The 18,930-nt window shown below is 44.8% G+C and overlaps 1 protein-coding gene across 1 annotated transcript; it reads left to right on the top strand.

The window, feature by feature from the left end:
• Positions 1-8,611: 8,611 nt before the first annotated feature.
• Positions 8,612-17,576, top strand: LOC149327379 (uncharacterized). The gene is made up of 2 exons (XM_089564069.1): positions 8,612-15,421; positions 16,499-17,576. The coding sequence occupies exons 1-2, from the start codon at positions 15,310-15,312 to the stop codon at positions 17,305-17,307; spliced, it is 921 nt and encodes a 306-aa protein (XP_089420195.1). The 5' UTR covers positions 8,612-15,309; the 3' UTR covers positions 17,308-17,576.
• Positions 17,577-18,930: the final 1,354 nt, after the last annotated feature.

Below are 18,930 nucleotides of genomic sequence, written 5' to 3'. Positions count from 1 at the left end.
TTCACGGCGCACGATGCGAGTCACGTTGTCGGGGTTTGATGCCTCAGTGTCGGCAGATCCTCGCACGTGGAACTGGCAGCTGTGTTAGGCAGGCGGCCAAAGCGGTGTGCAATGCGCCGGTGCTTGGCCTGCTCGAAGCGTCGACACACCTGCAGAACGGAGTCAACCGTAGAGCAATCCCGGCATAGTAGAAGATGGAAGGCATCGTCGGCAAGGCCTTGAGAATGTGGCCTACCTTATATCGTCTTCGGTCATGTTGTTATCCACCTCCCGGCACAGTGCCATATCTTGGATGTAGGTGCATGCAGTCGCCGTTTGGGCGCGAGCTGCAAGAATTCTTTTTTTGGCACCAAGCTGACGGCCAACTGGCTTCCCAAACAGGTCGCGGAGCTGTTGCTGTTGTCCTTTGAAAGGATGGCACATACCCACACTGGGTGATCGGTCAAGAATCGGGAGGCAAAGGTTGCTATTCACCTGTACCCGCACCTGCCTGTACATACTAAAGGCAAAAGAAAAGCACGGGAGAGCAACACCTAGGGAGTCTACCACAAGGAGGGCAGGGAGTGAAAAAAGGTTGGAGTTTGGATTGGAGAGACGGAGAGAAAAAAGGGGGGAGATTAATTCGAAATATAAAGCATAAAAAGAAAATACTGTAAGCTTTAGCAAGGCATGCAGTCGATGAGATTCTAGCAAGAAATTTTGAACAGCGTCACAAACAGACCTGTGGTTGAACCCAAGCGTGGTGGCGCCAAATAATAGCAAGAGTTGGCTGCTCGAACTAAGGCCAAGATGCTGCAAAGGCAACTCCAGCAGTCTTCTTCTCAAAGAGGTGAAATGACGACAATGGAGCCAAAAATGATCGATAGATTCAGGCTCACGCAAAATGCACAGAGGGGAGATAACTCCAAACCCGACCTGTGCAGATACGGCAGCGCAACCTTGTCAGAGATACTTCTAGCTGCCGAGACTGACAGATTTTCCTGCTCCAGGAATATTTCAGATGCTGATATTCCGCCATCGAGCTGGACGCGTTCTAGTGCTGCGCATTCAATGCGTCAGCGGAGTGTGCACGGTTTCAATACAGTGGAAAGGAATCGCCGCATATGGTTTCTACTCGGGCGCAGTTATGGCGACGCGAGCAAACCATCGCACGTGCAAGTTAAGCCGGATATAAAATTCGGATACAAAATTCAGGTGGGCGCTTTGTTGACCTAAAGTGCGGCGAGGCGAAAGCCTTAGGGCGCGGTGTTGCGCTGCTTGTGACACTGATGTGTGGTTGAGTGGAACGCGACAGCGTCTTGCAACGCTGCCAGGCAGTCCACAGAACGCCATCGCCCGTTCCGCCGTACGCCTTTCTCGTCGGTAAATTGGTTTTTGAGGAAAGAAAAGCATCTGTCTCGCATATCTCGGTGGGCACCTGAACCTCACCGTAAGGGAAGGGAGGAAGACGGGAGGGAACGAAAAGACCGTATTCACTAGACGCGCCTTTGTTCCCTCCAAACCATCGAGGTGGCATGGCGGAGTGATTAGTGTGCTCGTCTCGCACTGCGGATACCCTGGTTCGATTCCCCAACTCGACCAATTTACTACTCGGCTTTATTTATATATTTTACTTTCAGCATCACTACACCGTCCTTTTAATTGGCCCCGTTTAAAATTCGCGAACCGTGACGTCACAACTGTTTCGACCAACGTTAGTTTCGACCAATTGAAAAGCGTGACATTTGCATTAGAGGCTTCCGCCTTAAAATTCAAGCATTGCGCTGCAGCGGGTGCGATATCGAAACCAACAGTGTCGAAATTCGGTTTTGCTTTCGATCGCGCTTGAATGTCACAAGTGGCAGCCAGTTTCCAATAAACCATAATTTGTGCATAGATCAAACTTTGCTTCGTTAATAATACTTAATTGATGTTGTCTACATGGTCCTGATAATGTTTTTTTTTATACATATATTCAAGCGTGCCCACACCAACCATGAGAGAAGATGTATGATGGCGCAAGCTGCATCGCGGGTGGCATCAATAATCGCAAACTTTTCGTTTCTTGTGGCCCTACTTTTCGTGTGTTGCCGGTTGTGATAGTTCCTCCAGGTTCCTCTAGTTGTTGCTTTACATATTCAAATTTGTGTGTTGTCGGTCTGTAAGAATAATAAGACGGAAGGAGTGCACTGACGTATCCTTGCGGGCTGCTGCTGTTTCTGTGCTTCTCCTGGTGGTTCCGGCATGTTCATCACTGGTGAGGCCGTTCTGCGTTGGGGGGTTTTGGCCAAGGCTTAGTTTAAGACGCAGTTAATGTGAACCTTAGGGAGCGTTTCGCTGAGAGATGTCTTTGACCTCCCCAGATGGAGGGTTGGCAGCTTGGTTTGCCAGCTTGCAAGCCCATAGCCTGCCGCTTGAGTCCTTCCAAAAAATGGCATTGGTGCAATTCCTGTGGCTCTCGTTCCAATCAGTGAGGGTGGGATCAAAATGAAAACTACCGAACTAAATCAACGGGAGCTAAGATCATTGACAGCCCGCTATCTTCACATCTCTGAAGTGCGTCCATTTGGCCGTCGAGGCATTGTTTGCAAGTCCTCAGACATCGCTCGTGTAGCAGACTTGCTTCAATGCAAAATATTCAGCTCATTGCCGGTGAAAGCATTTATTCCCGAACAGCTTGCATGTGTCAAGGGTATTGTACGCGGTATCGACCGAGCATTTGCCCCGAAAGAAATTCTAGAAGAATTTACGCATGCAGGAGTTGGAGTCCTTTCAGTCTGTCGCTGAAGTAGAGGTAAACGGCTCGCGTGTTGCTATTGAGTCTGTAATAACTTTTGCTGACTCTTCCTGCCCTGATGAACTAAAAATCTGGCCGTGTGGACACTCTGCAACCGCGCCCTCTACAATGCACCAACTGTTGATGGTTCGGGCATAGCGGCAAAGCATGCAGGTCAGAGACCTGCTGCCTTTTCGTTGGAGAAGGTCATGCTGCTGATAACTGCACCTCAGAGAAGCCTCACTGCTGCCTCTGCAGCAATAACCACCCAGCAGATGATGCCGATCGTGCAAAACGCAATGAAGAGCGTAGGTTGTTAGAAATCGCCAAAGAGAAGCAGTGCCCCAGAGCCGATGCTTACACTCTTCTCAGCAGGAAAAAAGATTCATACGCTAGTCGTGTGCACGCTTCTGCTGGGGACATTGAGTCCAACTTGACTGCCTCCATTGTCACCGCTGTAGAAAAAGCCCTTAACAGTGTGGTTGAACGAATGCTAAACACATTTTCTGAGGCGTTGGCTCAGTTTGTTGCAGTTCAATCTGTGTCACCATCGACATCTGTTGTGGCAGCAATGTCTGCATCTGTTTCAGCTTGTGCAGCTAGTGCTAGCCGCTCGACATCACCTGCTGATGCTTCCCAGGTCCCACCTAGCATCTCTGTTCCTAGCAGTGCATGGCGCACCGACATCTGCACAACAGATGTCTAAATTTCCTGTCCTATGCAGAAGCGTCGTGCTTCCTCGTCACCATCTAAATCTAGTTCTCCCCAGAGGAAAGCTACAAAAGGACCACCCAAACTTCCTCCCCATGTTGATATCCTCAAATAGGCGGTTTCTGCCTCTTCAATTGGTCAATAATCAGAGCTCAAAGTGTTACATTGGAGTTGCCACTCCGTACTCTCTTGTCTTCCATATCTAGAACTACTTATTCACAAACATAACCCTGATATTGTACTTTTACAAGAAACGTGGTTATCACCTTATACATCATTTTCAGTGAGAAACTTTGGAGTTTTCAGATCCGATCGAAATACTGGTAGGGGAGGTGGATTAGTAACCATGCTATCTAAACATATATGTCATCAGGCATGTATCTGTAAGAAAATTCTTCTCCCTGACTGTCAGCTTTTAGCAATCAAAATTTCATTTCCGCAGTGTGCCGATATTACAATTGCTAATGTCTATTTTCGTTTAGGTGTACACAGGACATCTTGCCGTTTTACTGAAGTACACAGGTCAGACTGTTTAGACCACTTGGTGGCTGGTGAAAGCAGTGTAGTCATTGCAGGAGATTTTAATTCCCACCATAGTGATTGGGGAAGTACTAATTGATTGATTGTACTTGGATTGGAGTGATTGTACTAATTCCTGCGGCTGGCTTCTCTGGTCATGGCTGTCTACAAATGCTGTACGCTGCTGCACTTCAAGAGGAATAACTTTTATGCCAGGTGTTGCTTGCTCAGCCATTGACTTAACATTATCAGCAGGCAGGCTATAACTGATTGGTTGACAGAATATTCGGGTACATCTAGTGACCACTTTCCTGTAACTTTCACTCTGTGGTTATCTCCGCTCAAAAATAGTTATGTAACCCATAAATTTGTCAACCAAAATATTTATAAAAGTTTGATGTCCGCCTCACTTGCCTCTGTAGTCAGTACTAGCCGGGATGACAGCGCTCAGAAGAGAGTTCATTTTTGCAAAGTGCAGTAGACCATACAATATTCACTGTGCCCGCAGCAGTCTCTAATAAACAGCCGTCTCCCTGGTGGACACAAGAATGTGAGAAGGCCTATTATCGCATAAAAGCGGCCTGGAAGAGGCTATCCTGCAACCACAGTCCAGCTAATTTGTTAAATTACAAATTTTTCTCTGCATCTTTCAAAAGAACAATTGCAAAAGCCAAGGAGGACTATAACCATAATTTGAACACTTATCTTTGAAATCCTCGTAATTGGAAGGCCCTGTATAGATTCATGGAACGTAACAAGAGTTCTCCAGTCCCTCACCTTACTTCTTCAACAGTGTTATCACCCCAACAGGCTCAGGAAACCCTGGATAGTATTGCTCAGGGACTGGCGTTACGTTTCCAGATGCAGAGAAACGTCCCTCTGCGCGCAATGTCGCCCTCTTCGGATTATACTGAGGTTGACGCATCAGAGCTCCTCCCAGTCCTGTCAGTTTTGCATCCTGCAGCTCCTGGACAAGATGGTGTATCCACTGATCTCCACTAGGGGAGCTGGATGCCGCATCGGGCGCCCGAAAGTGAAGCCACCGGAAGTGAGCGGCCTTGTCCCGGAAGTCAGCCTTTGTCAGTGCATGAAATCGGAGCTCAGCACGGTTTTTCAGTTCCAGTTTTGTTTTCCCACTTAGCATTTCGTCTTTTCGCCGTTCTCGTCTTTTTCCATGACAATGCCTACCTGTTGCGCCGTCAACTGAGCGAGGAGACCAGCGAAGTCTTCTGGAAGGACGTTTCAAAAATAAGGGTCCATTGCATCGCAATGGGACGACACCAGCAGACGACAGGACGTCGCTACACGCAGCGAGTATGGAGCCTCGTTTACTCGGCTCGGTGTGATCTCGTTTGCCTAGCTTCGCCAACTCTGCTGTTTACTGTGATGCTTGCTCCCACGCTCAAGCCCAAGTTATGCTATCAATGGGGGTTAAATATAAGAAAGAATAGGTTGAAACATTCACCGGGCAGCTTACTTTGCAGCGACCATTTTACCGAATTATGTTTAGACAGAAGCGGAGCGGGGGCTAGGCGTGTCAACGGTGTTTGGTTGGTTCACATTAGCGCCTCCAAAAGGTATGGTACTGCTTTTTCGACGGAGCGTGTCATGTACTGTTTCTGATTGGAGCAAGTTAAGCCTTAATGGGCTCTAATTCGTGGTGCTTGGTGCAGTTGACTTTTAACAGCGCTTCTCACGCGCACTGCAGCATTCGTCTTTCTTGTCAGTCGTTCCTCTCGCGCTGTGCCTTTTCTTTGCTGCACGAAAGTTCGGTTTTAAGATGACCTAGCCTCATTGTCATTCCACTACTTCTCCTTTACGCTCGGAAGACAAGAACCAGGCAAGAGCATAGTGTTTAATGCACGTACCCCCTTGCCGAGGCAGGGTGAGATATGCATGATTGTTTTCTTCGGTTTCTCTGAAATTACAGGGTTCTGCACACAATGCTCACATTTCTCGCGTTCAGCTTGCTTGTTCCTTTCATATAACAGCAGACATTACACGAGAACAACGCAAAAAACTGAGAACGAAAGGGCGAAAGACGCGACTTTTTGCATTGAAATACACAGCAGACACCCGACTTCCAGGACAAGCCGTCCAACTTCCGGTGGCTTCACTCGCGCTCGTCTTGGAAAGCGGGAATGCGGCATCCAGCCACCTAGTAGAGATCAGTGGGTGTAACTGTTGGTATGATTAAAATTTTAGCCCAGGATTTTACAAGCAACCTCTTAGATATTGTCACTGCTTGATTGAAAATTTTATGGATTCCAAGCATTTGGAAGATAGCGAAGATTATTTTATTCATGAAAGATGCGGGGAAAAGATACGTCTTAGATAATATTCGCCTAATTGCGCTAGATTCAAATCTAGCCAAATTAATAGAAAGAATAGTGCATAGTTATCTCACCTAACATGTTCAAGATGTTAATGGCCTTAGCTCAGCACAGATTGGCTTTCGTCGCGGATGCTCTATATATTCTGCGCATGTGGGTCTAGAGAGTAGAATCCGGCTCTCGATACGCAGAAGGGAAGTTTCAGCTTTGGTGACTCTTGATGTAGCAAAGGCCTATGATAGTGTAGAGCATACTGTTTTACTTAAGCGACTTCCGTAGTTACATCCTCCAACCTGCATTTATGCATGGATATCTGAATTTCTAAAGGACAGATACTTTTACTGTGCAGAGGGTACCCTACATTCTAATACTTACCATCAATCAAGAGGAGTGCCGCAAGGCTCGGTACTATCACCGCTGCTTTTTAATATTTTGGTCAGTGACATCCCCATTCGTCCTGATATAACAGATTTTGTGTATGCAGATGACATAGCTTTTTTCGCTTCGGCCAGGGATATCCATTCCCTTTACCAGATTCTACAGGTTTTTTGGATGCTCTTGGAATTTGGTTGCACCGTATTAATTTACCCCTGAATGTTAACAAATGTGGCATACTGGTATTTTTTCCAGACACACCTTTGCACATTTGATAAGTCCATCGCTCTAACCAGATTCCACAAGTGGAATCCGTTAAATATCTAGGTGTTACTTATCACCCAGCCTTAGATTGGAGCCTTCATATAAAGAAAAACGTCCTTAAAGGAGAACGCACACTAGGCCTGCTCGCACGAATCGCCAATAAAAAGTTTGGGATGCGCCGCGACACATTATTGTTACTATACAAAGCCTATGTAAGACCTATACTTGAATTTGGTTGCATTCTGTTCTCTGGTAGCGCAAACTACAAGGTCCAACCCTTAATATTACTGGAAAGGTGTGCTCTACGTCTCTGCCTTGGTCTCCCAAAATCGGTTTCAAACACTGCTTTATCTCGAAGCCAGTATCCCTGATCTAATATCCCGCTTTCAACTACTCACGGTGCGAACTTTCCTGAGGTCGTTGAACCCGATAACTAATGTCAGGCTGTGTGAGGTATCAATAACGCGGCTGCGATGCAGGATTCCCAGTTTAAGTTTATATCTATGCGGATGTGTGTGGTCACTGACAAACCTATGTGACTCATGCAGGGATGTTGAATCTGTAGACCATTTCCTTCTCTACTGTCCAAAGTTCGCACTTCAGAGAAAGATTTACCTGGAGGTCCCTCTCTCCAGGTTAGGGCTCCCATTATCTCTGCCAGTGTTGTTATCCTTCGGTGCGAGCGCCAAAGGATTTGTATTGGGTTCAGTTTGTGGAATTCTCCGTGATTACATAATTGCAATTGGTAGGTTGATTCCCTAACTCTTTTAAAATTCTTCTTGCCGCCGTGGTGGCTCAGTGGCTATGGTGCTCGGCTGCTGTCCCGAAAGGCGCGGGTTCGATCCCGGCCACGGCGGCTAGAATTTCTTTGGAGGAGAAATTCTAGAGGCCTGTGTACTGTGCGATGTCAGTACATGTTAAAGGTGCACTGAAGAGGAATCTGAACTTGTCTTTTTGCCGCGGGAACTCGATCTACACGTTCCGAGCTTTCTTAGAAACCTCGATTTATTGCCCTGTGTGGCCGATTTCCCTAATTAAATCGAATTAACGTCCGGCTCCCGCCTTTTTTTTCGAATTCTTCCTCGTACGGTGGGCGGAGTCGCCCAACGCGTGGAGCGGCTTTCACCCAGTCCCGTGGCGGCTTGTCGCTCTGCCATCGGCGGAGTAATACGTAGTAGTCCGTAGTAGTAAATAGTCCGCGCGTATTTTTATTTCTGCGGGTTTATTTTGTGGCTATATTATCTGCGAATGAAACTCTTTATTCATGGAAACCTAAAAAACAAAATAAAGCGAAAGCAAAGCCTCCACGGGACTGGGTGAAAGGCACTCCACGCGTTGGTCGACTCCGCCCACCGTACGAGGCAGAATTAAAAAAAAAGGCGGAAGCCGGACGTTAATTCGATTTAATTGGGGAAATCGGCCACACAGGGCAATAAGTCACTGTTTCTAAGAATGCTAGGGACGTGTAGATTGAGTTCCCGCGGCAAAAAGACAAGTTCAGAATCCTCTTCAGTGCACCTTTAAAGAACCCCAGGTGGTCGAAATTTCCGGAGCCCTTCACTACGGCGTCTCTCATAGCCTTAGTTGCTTTGGGACGTTAAACCCCACAAAACCAACCAAACCTTTTAAAATTCTTGGAGTTTTTCTTTTTTTTTTTCACTGAAGTGTATCTTTGTTATTTAACGTTAAATATTCTTCTGTCGTTTTTCGATACATTTTTCAGAATTCACACTTGGCTCCAATGTTTTGTCTTAATTGCCGATGTAAATTTCCTTGCTTAAGTCACTACAGCTTGGCCAATCCCTCCACTTGGGTATGTGCCATTCTTAAGAGGATGAAGAAGAAGAAATCTGTGTGCATACAGAGCAAGGATAACTTTATTCGAACCGATGAACTTCACTTTTGCAGCGTGCGCTTGTGAAGACATGGTCCGTCTTTGTGCGCGCGTGCCCAAATGTCATCGCGTAGTCACGTAAGATTCAGGCTTGTTCACGCTTTTTCCACTAACATGAAAGCCGCAGAAGTGTATAACCGCAATACCAGGCAAATTTTGCTCAGTGAAATCTGCCGGAATTATTCCTTTAAACCTGCTACTTCAACACTTGCATCAGTGGGCAAGTAGATACAATAGGCTGCAAAGCTGTATGTGGCGTTAATTTATGAAAATTCACATGTGGTGTGTTTTAAGCCATGACTATCTCACTGACTCGGTCGCCAGTGAACTTTCCACGCCTTATTTCTCTTGTTGCAGGTTTTAGCGAAGACAGCACGTTCGTGGAGACCGCGCCGTTCGCATTTCTTCTCGGATGTCCGCATTCTTTTTTTCTTCATAATCCCATAGCAGATGCAACAGTTAGTGCTTTTGTGCTGTAGAGCTTTTTGGTAAAAAGGCTGATGATTTATGAATTCTGTGTTGTTGCGTATGAGAACCATTCATGGTGCGTTGGGGTGACTTGTGGAAGCTGGTGAACCATATCCCGGTAGCGGTACCTGTAACCGGCAGTTTACGCCGAAACTGGTACCAACAGCTTCTAGTTACGGCATATCAATAGGCTTTTTTTTGTGTGTGCGGAAGTAATCGCCTTGGCATGGAAGTATAAAATTCCTTTTCCGCGTCCTAATACAGCTGCTTCACGGCAATGAAAAATGCGTGATACCCTTCATTTCCTCTAAATAGTCTACTTTAAAGGGACAGTGAGGAGAGCTCTATTAATATTTTTTTTTAAAGCAAAATCCAATAGTTCGGCAGTTCATGGCTTTGTTGCCACTTGGCCGGCAGCGAAAGATGCATTTATTTCTAAGAAATTTTGGATTTGAAGTTGAAAAAGTTTTTCCCGCCACTCTGGTTCAAACTTGGGACTCTCTTATGACGACACAGGACTAAGTGACGTGAAACATGACGTGCACATGACGTAACGCAGACTCCGTGATTTCTGGCAGCCAGCAGTGCGGCCTAGCAGCAGCCGAAAAGAAAGCTATCGCCAGCCGCACGTTGAAGGCATCTATCGGCTATTGCTGCCGTCGCTACCGTCGCTTCGTTTAGGTTTGCACCAGCGTTTGGCCAGCGTTACAATGGATCCCTTTGTCGAAGTCGTCAATGAAGTTCTCGCAAATAGACACCTTTAGCACACCGTGTACCTTGTTACTGTTAGCGGAATACCGGGAGCCCGCCTACCGCCAGTGAGCAGGCGCTGATTGGTCCCAATGCCGCAGGCGCGCTTAGCTGCTGGGTACGTGGCGCCATCTGGCGTCATCAAGGAGATTTGCGCATGCATTGGCACGGCCGGTCTCTACGCGCTCGCGAGAGCGAGAGAGCGCGCACATCGAGACTGGCCGTGGCATTGGCTGCACCTCAGTGATTTGTGGCTTCTCGGGTCCAAGTGTTGCTAGAACCAATGGTTCTAGCAACACTGTTTTGTCCTATGACGTCATCATGCTTGTACTTGCGAGTTTGGCCTGTGGCGGCGATACCTGTATTTTGTTTCTTGCTCTTTTCTACGTTACAAGAGCTTTGTTGTCAGTATGAGTGGCGTTTTTGTAATCAGGAGCTGGTATTCTGTCGATACAAGCCAACTTCAATTTCTCCTCAGTGTCCCTTTAAAAAGCAGGACTACATCCCATAGCCATATTGAACAATGCCAGTGTCTTTTTTTTGTATGCGTGTTCTCGTTTTGCAGGCATTGGAGGAGCACCAGCAGCCAGAGGAAGAACATTCCAGAGGAACTGCTGTCAACTTGTGCAGACTCATAGCTTGATACTCCTATCCTGTAAAATATGTATTGCAGGACGTGCCTTTTGTCCATGCAGGAATAGATCTCCCCTAGATAAATACATAACAATTGGTGTCCCCTTTGTGTCAGGCCTGTGGCGAGTGCCTCCTCGCCTAGTAAGTTAAAGTGGTGAATCGTTTTTTCTACTGGCTGTTCCTTTTTTAAGCTTTACTCTTGGTATGTTTAGTTTTTTTTCCGCATTGAAGGCTATTATTTTAATCTCCGCTGTATTTCTTTGATTTCTGTATGTGTCGTGCAATTTTTTCATTCGATGCCTCTTGGAGTCTGATGGCGCATTAGCCATTGTGTGGTATTGTAAGACTTCCTTGCAAGGGACGCATTATCTCCTCTAGGGTCACAAATTGTCCTGCCTTTCTTGGTTGTGGTAATGCCTCTTCTTTTAGCCATCATTTTATTTATTTCATATCTGCTTTTTTGTCTGTTATTTGGCACAATATTTGTGGTTGGAAGTTTCAGATGAAAAGATTGCATTAAAGTTACGCAGGACTCATTTTTTCATCGCAGTTGGGTATTCAGCTTCAAATTGCAACCGAAGCGTTCTTTTTCTGGTTGAGCAAATCTTTGGTTGGTTGTGCCCGCATTTCTCATGTCATGAATTGAAAATACTTTATTGAATTTGTTTTGGCTGGTTGTAATGCATGAATATTGCCGTATTTTTATGTTTAGTCATACCTTCAAAAGGTCAGTGGAGACATCTCATCCGCACCTACATACTGTGTTGCCACATATCACAGCAGCGACCATTATGCCACATCCACAAACATAGTCAGGTGGCGTCAGAAGTCAAAAATTTTTTGTGGCAATGCATAGGGTTGCATTGTAAGCTGTAAGTCGGTCGATGCCATGGTAAAAAATCTGAATATTTTATGCACTGCATTATCCTCTCATGTCCCTGCAGCCTCATATGTGGTCAGAAAGCATGACCACTTTTTGAGCTTCTAATCGGCTGCCTGCTTGGTACTCTGGTCATACTTTCGGCCACGCATGTGTGTGGCTACAGAGATCCAAATTAGGGCTCATGAATGCATCTTCTTGGTCTGACGCTCTTTGCACCTAACTTTGCACATACATAGAAGTGAAGCTAAGGTTCCTCATATGTTCGTAAGGCTAGGCTGCATTCAAGTGTTTTTCTTCATGCATTAACTCTTTGTCCTCCTAATACTGCTCCTCATGCCTGCAATTTTAAACAGACATAGTAGCATAAGGAGAAGTCTCCAAGGCCACAACAGCATTGTTTATATGCTTTGTGTATTGAATACATATAATGCAGTCCTAGATCAGTGGGCTGACTCATGAGGAGACTTACTTGGGCTCATATTCAGAAGACCAACTGAGTGGATGTATGTGCAAAATTAGGTGCACAAGAATCCATCTGCCTGCACCAAGAGAACTATCCAGACCAGCTGTGCTAAAAATACCACAAGTGACATTGCATTTTACCTGGCAGAGAACATCAGTTTCCAGAATTTGTACTCTCAGTTTACAGTAGATTGCCATTGCACTTCTTTTTTCCTATCCATATCCTTTCTCATTTTTTGCTTGCAGATGAAGGAAAACGGCAGAATGTCTAGTCAGAGGTGGATTTTGTTAATTCCTACTTCTTTGTGCTTTGCCATTTGCACAAAAGCAGACTGGCTCCACTGCTTGCGGCTTTTGTGTTTGTTTTATAGTGACGCTCATTTGTTTCCCGTTATTTTGCAGGCCGTTATTGATACGCCAATGCTTACAAGTTTCCGGAGGAAGAAACCTTCAATACCACACCTGACAACCTTCCATGACTGCACTCATTGATGCTCGTAATCTGGAAAATTGCATGTGAAATGATCTCAGTGCACTCTGTCTATGTACAAATTTAGATGGAAGTGTTTTTAATGATTTTGCTTGATTTACGGGGATTTAAATAATTAAGAAAATGGGGACCGTCCTGAAAAGAAATTTTTTTAGTGAACTTGTTTTGAAAACTATATAATTCTTTCCCCAGGAAGGACATTAGGCTTGGGATGGAGAGGCAAAGACGGAATAACGAGAATAGAAATAGGCACCAAGTTCTTTCTTTTTCTTAGCTCAAGGGTGACGTAGCAGGACTCACTAGCGTGTAATGTTTGAACAGTTTAAATTAAGCTCTCATTGGGATTCCCATTTCAGTCGTGGTACTAACAGAACATTTGACAACATAGAGAAATCAGGTGAAGCCTGCAGTGTGTGTACTCTTGTGGTGGGCAATTAGTAGCAGTAGTAGAGTCACATTATTTGTTCACTCAGTGGCTTAATGGCCGTGGGGCATTCCAGAAGACAATGGGTCAGATTGGCATGTGTTTTAGGGCAGTTACAACATTGAGGAGATGTTTCATATTTTTGTAGGAAAGTCTGTGCCGATGTCAGGAGGACATCGCATGTCACTTGGCAACTTTGTGACGTGAAGAATTGAAAAGAAAGAGCATCTAGGGCGCATCTTTAATATACGAGGGCCATTGGTTCCAAAATATTATTCTCAATAAAAAATACAAATGACAGAAAATGATGTCTCTTTTGGCGAATAATTGGATGAATGAGGCCCCATTCTGTTATTAAGAGATCAAAGCAAAATCACCTCTGAGGTGATGGTCATTGTGAAAACCATCATGTGTGACATCGTATGAAAGCACAAAAGTATGCTGTTACTTGTGTGATTGTTCTGCTATGTGGATGAATTGATTTCTTCATTTATGCAATATTCTTTTGTTTTTGAATCAAAGCAGGAACATCAAGGATGAGAACTGCACACGTTGGAACTTTTAGCGTTTCGTGGCTCAGTGTTTGATGCCTCAATCTTTATCCTGATTCTTGTGCCTTATGAGCTCGAATCTGTGAATGCTTGCTTATGTAATTCTGTGTAACTCCCCCACTTTTTACTTCTGGTTGGGGCTTTGTGATGACTGTAGCTCTGCAAAACCTGTGCTGTATCGTGTAGTGAATTTTATATTCTATTGTATTTTCCACTGTTTACTGATTTCTTTTGGCTTTGCTGAAGAGTACACTATGATTCCTTGTGGTTGTTCACTAGTGAGTGACCTCATTTTGTCATTGCACATCGCATTACTGACTTTGTCCAAACTATGTTCATTGCTACGGTCATATAGCCTGCATTCTGACATTGTCCATTTCGTTTTGAGTCCTTTTTAAGGGCAGGTTACAGTTGGCTGTATTGAGTGTACTGTGACAATGTTTATTCTTGTTTTTGAACAATACTTAATATTGATCTGCGCATTTGAAATTCATCGTGTATGGATTTCGTTTCATAATGGTGGTATTGGCTTTGATTTGTCTTTGAGCTGGAAATTGTTTTTTATAATCTGCAGCCATTTTAAAAAATTGGCCTATGCTTTTTTTTAAGCTGTGTGCTCTAATGATGCTATACACTGCTGCTTAGTGCAGGACCAGTTTTATCATACTGACCCGCAGTGTTTATTTTTTAGTTTTGCCCGACTGGTTCCCTTGCATCTCAAAATGCCCTTAAAATGAGTGTAGTCTGCTATGATACAATTCATCATTGTCATCATCAACTCTCACGCTCGTTGCTGTTCGATGATGTCACCTCACCACTGTGTGCCGCCGCGGTGGCTCAGTGGCTATGGTGCTCGGCTGCTGTCCCGAAAGACGCGGGTTCGATCCCGGCCGCGGCGGTTGAATTTCTTTGGAGGAGAAATTCGAGGCCCGTGTACTGTGCGATGTCAGTGCACGTTAAAGAACCCCAGGTGGTCGAAATTTCCGGAGCCCTCCACTACGGCGTCTCTCATAGCCTTAGTCGCTTTGGGACGTTAAACCCCATAAACCAACCAACCATCACCACTGTGTTCCCAGAGATGGCCTTCTTCTGTGCCAGCCATGGTGTTAGAAAAGCTGGTCACCTTAAAGTTCTTTCAATAGCAGCGCATTGAGAAACTCAGTCACAATAGTTTCTTCCTTTTTTCCCCAAAATTGGAGATGCGGGTGTTGTGCAAGTAAATATGGTATGCTCTAACTGCACTTAAGACCGAGTAGAGTACAGATTCATATGTGCTTCTACACGATTAATTGCACTCTTGGAGATGATGGAGGCAGAGCATCATGTTGGGCGTATTGGTAACATTCATGGGCAGCTGTAACATGGCCATTTTTGCCAGTATCCATGCTTTGAAAGTCTTTTTATTCTCCTGGGTGCAGTATAACGGGTATAAAAGGTTTATTAAAAAAATGAGCGCTCTGTCAATGTGTTGTGTTATTAAGAATAACTGACACTCACTAGTTCTTAAGCCTGTGTAGGCAGACTTTTACTGTCCTTACCTTGAAGCCTGAAATTGTGCAAGTTCATTCATCAATGCAATGGATGTTGGCATTGTTCTAGTAGGTCTATAAATTTGTAGGCAATAATCAGTTTTTCGGGAGCGTAAATATCGTAATCATCTGCATGCAGAATTAAAAGTCAAGAATGTTTGCTTTGGAACTCGTATCTTTTCAGGCTTGCCCTGTTCAGTTTACGCAACCCAGAAAAACTTTTATTAGATTGTATTACATATTCACCGTCTCATGCACGTAACGCCACATGAGCTGTTGCACATGTAATCTTGTCTTAGTGGATGTAATGTGGTTTTCACATGCAGGCTTGCGCTCCGGTGACCAAAAACATGGTGTACCTGCTGGACAGAACTCACCAGGTTAGAATTTGCAGTTTTTCTCCATATATGCTTTTATGAAGGTTGTCTTTAGACAATCAGCACGAAGGATACGGAAGCTTTAGTTTGCAGAACTCTGCTGAGTGACCATGTTTGCCTTTGATATTCTGGAAAGTTGTTTTCTTTGAAATATGAACTTCTGGCCGAACTGTCACTCCTGTGAGTTCTGGTCAGTGATGTAGAAACGAACAGGGTTTGTCGCGTCCATAGCTAATTGCCATTCGTATAGTTATTAAGTGCACCTAGGTGGACTTTGGACAGTGTCTGTTGTGTGTCGGGACTTTGCCCCACGTCTTCCCCTGTGGTTTGCGAGTTAGTTACCTTAACTAGCAAGAGAGGGGGCCTGCCTTGCACCGACTTGAGTGCCACAGATTGCGTGACTGCTGCGCAGAGGCGGGAGAGCACTCTCTCTTGGGCTGGGCAATTTGTCGTGTGCAGTCATTTCCATGCGGCGCTCCACTCTCCACTAGTGCAGAGAGTCCGTGTGGTCGGAACATTCTCCCGCCAGCTCGTCCCGTCTTGTTTCGGGGTTTCCCCCTTGCCCTGGCTTTAGCAAACCTTTACTTGTAACTGTCCTGCTCAGTTGGACGTCCTTGATTCCTTAGCATATCTTGCTAGCTGGCGTTATTGTTGTAGCAATAGATGCCTTTTTATTTGAGCCACAGCGTGTTCAGCGTGCGCTCAGTAGCGTACACGATCGCGGAATGGGATCTGGAGGTTTTGAACTCTGTCAGGTGCGGTTAAGCGGGGAGAAGGTATCTCCCCTTATTAAAAACCACATACGTGATGCCAGTAATGCCAGTGCAAGGGCTAATGGCGGTGACTGGCATTGATGATACTTCTTGCAGGCTAACTGTATGGTTCAACTGCGTGCAGAATTCACTGGACATTTTGTTTCAGTCCTGAATTCTCCTTAAAGGCAATCTGTTAAGTAAAACTTTTGATAAACATCTACACCTTTTGTGTGTCCTCCACATTCATCATTTATCTCCAACTCCTAATGAACTGTGGACTGTAGGTTCTTGCATTTTGTTTAAAGTACCTTGTCTTAAAATGCAGGTTCCGCCTTCACGGAGACTGGACATGGCGCACCTCCTGTGCAAGATTCAACCAGTCAAAGCCGTATAGTGAGCCACTGCATGGAATCTGCTCCTCCTCACAGGGGTGTCCACCGTGGTAAACCCACAGAAAATAAGATGCACAAATGCACCCAGTGCGGCAAGAAATTCAAAAAGAGATACAATCTGGTGGTGCATCTCAGAGTCCATACCGGCGAACGCCCATACCACTGTGACCACTGTGGTCGCAACTTTTCAAAAAAATGTGCGCTGGAGGAACACCAGCACACTCACACAGGCGAGCGTCCTTACCATTGTGACCATTGTGGAAAAAGCTTTGCACAAAGGACCACCCTAAAGCAACACCAGCGCATTCACAGTGGTGAACGCCCTTACCACTGTGACCATTGTGGTGACAGCTTTGCACAGATGGCTGCCCTGAAGGGGCACGAGCGCACCCACACAGGCGACCGCCCATACCGATGTGACCACTGTGGTAGCAGCTTTGCACAACAGTACACCTTAACGAAACACCAGCGCACTCACACAGGCGAACGTCCTTACCGATGCGACCACTGTGGTAGCAGCTTTGCAGAGAAGAGTAACCTGGTGACTCACATCCGCATCCACACGGGTGAAAAGCCCTATCAGTGCCAGCTGTGCCCCATGGCTTTTGCGGTACATTCAAAACTCGCGATTCACATTAGATACCAAAAGGGTGAAAAGCCCTACCAATGTGACTTGTGTGAAAAGAGATTCACACAGAGACAGAATTTGAACCACCACAAGAGCGCTATTCACAAAAAATAGCAGTGGTCCATGATGACCCTGGTGTAAGTGTTTTGTTGTCACCTTGTATGCAAGCTAACGAAATTCTAGCTGAGTACCCTATGAGAGGTGTTGGTAGCTAACCTCATCGTTAACCTCATTTCGAAGTTTTGTTCACTCTAATGCAGTTTTCAGAAATCAACATTTGTTCCCTTGGGCAACACACAGCCAGTCACTCAGTCTTTCCTGAACACGAAATGAGCCTGCTATGCTTGTAAACTTGCGTGAATGGAAATAAAATCATAATGATACATGGATGGCATCACTTCTTGTTGGAGAGAGACTTTCAAAAACTTTATATTCAATATTTATTGCTGGTGCCAGTCGTCAGCCTGTCTCGGCGAAGAAATTTCGTGGAGTAAAAGTGCGCAAAATTCAGTTTAATCTTTTAGGCTGAGAGGGCCGATTTTTTTTGCAATAAATATAAATTCACTCATTTATGTCACAACCTATAAATATTTGTATGACAACAAAGGGAAACTTGATCTTGTGTGAATATTTGTGTGTTTATTCAATCAGTGTTAGTAGCAGGAATGAGTGAGGACTAGCAGGTGTCCAGCCTCAAAGCGATGTCTTTTGCGTTAGTTTGGTGGTGTGAAAAGTTATCTGTATTTTGAAATGAGAGCTAGTAAGAGTTCACTATTATCTGCTTTACCATTTCTCAGAGCACTGTTGGCGCTGAATATAACTGGCATATTTGTGGATCATTTTGTCCGCACCATTTTTAATTTTTTTTTGGCTGTCAGAATATCTGGTTTTGTGGCCATTTCACATTATGCTACTTCCTTGTTGGGTTGGTGTTACTTGAAGAAGCCTTTTCTATTTGCGTAAGGTGTTCCATAACAAGCTGCAAGATTTGTTGCTGCTCAAACAAAAAATACTGTGATTAGAGCCTATGAAAAACATTGTAATCTTGTAGTGTATTGCAAAGCTCTTAATTTGGGTCAGTTGTATGAAATTGCACATCAGTATTTTAGTGCACTTTCCATTGCAAAATGCTCGAATACACTCTGGCTTTTTGTAAAATCTGACCTGCTTGGCATATTGTGCGTTAGAATTCAAATGCAGTGCAGTTCTTCAAAAAGCTGTTAACTTTTTTTTTAATCTTATACTTCGAGCAACATTCTGACATAGTTGTACCTTGCATCAGCACTGAGTGCTGTTATGTACAGTGAAGCTATTTTGTCTGATGGCATTGCATTACCTGCGGCAAAACAACTTTTGTTTGTTTGTTTGTTTTCAAGTTGCTTTGGAGTAAAGTTTAAACTTCTCATTTCCTCATCCGCTGTGTTTAGCACATTGACACGCCGTTGCATTCATTCTAATAAAGTTTGATGAGCAACTTTTTAGGCGAGTTCAAAATGAATAACCCCTGTTCTTCCCGTTCTTCTCTGTTGCACGTTGTGCAGTCTTCCCCATGCAAGATGCCACCTTTGTATGAAGTAACTGTGAAAGTTTATTGAGCAAAAACTTGGCCTGGTAGCGTAGGTTCAATAGGGTCTGAACTTGTCATGTTCAAGGGTTGTGTTGAGTTTGTTCACTTTTATATGTTTTATGTGTTCAGAAAGATCGGACAGCCTTCTCTGGACACCAGTTTTGAAATTC

The sequence above is a fragment of the Amblyomma mixtum genome, chromosome 10, assembly GCF_055824585.1.
Source record: "Amblyomma mixtum isolate Tamu chromosome 10, ASM5582458v1, whole genome shotgun sequence".
Taxonomy (NCBI): Eukaryota; Metazoa; Arthropoda; class Arachnida; order Ixodida; family Ixodidae; genus Amblyomma; species Amblyomma mixtum.
Note: the sequence above shows the minus strand (reverse complement) of the source record. Positions and strands in the feature narration are given on the sequence as shown.

Excerpts from the sequence above, each read along its gene's own strand:
- LOC149327379 (XM_089564069.1), top strand. The coding sequence starts at position 15,310 with ATGAGCTGTTGCACATGTAATCTTGTCTTAGTGGATGTAATGTGGTTT. Across the intron at positions 15,422-16,498 it reads TGCTGGACAGAACTCACCAG|GTTCCGCCTTCACGGAGACT; the intron begins GTTAGAATTTGC and ends CTTAAAATGCAG.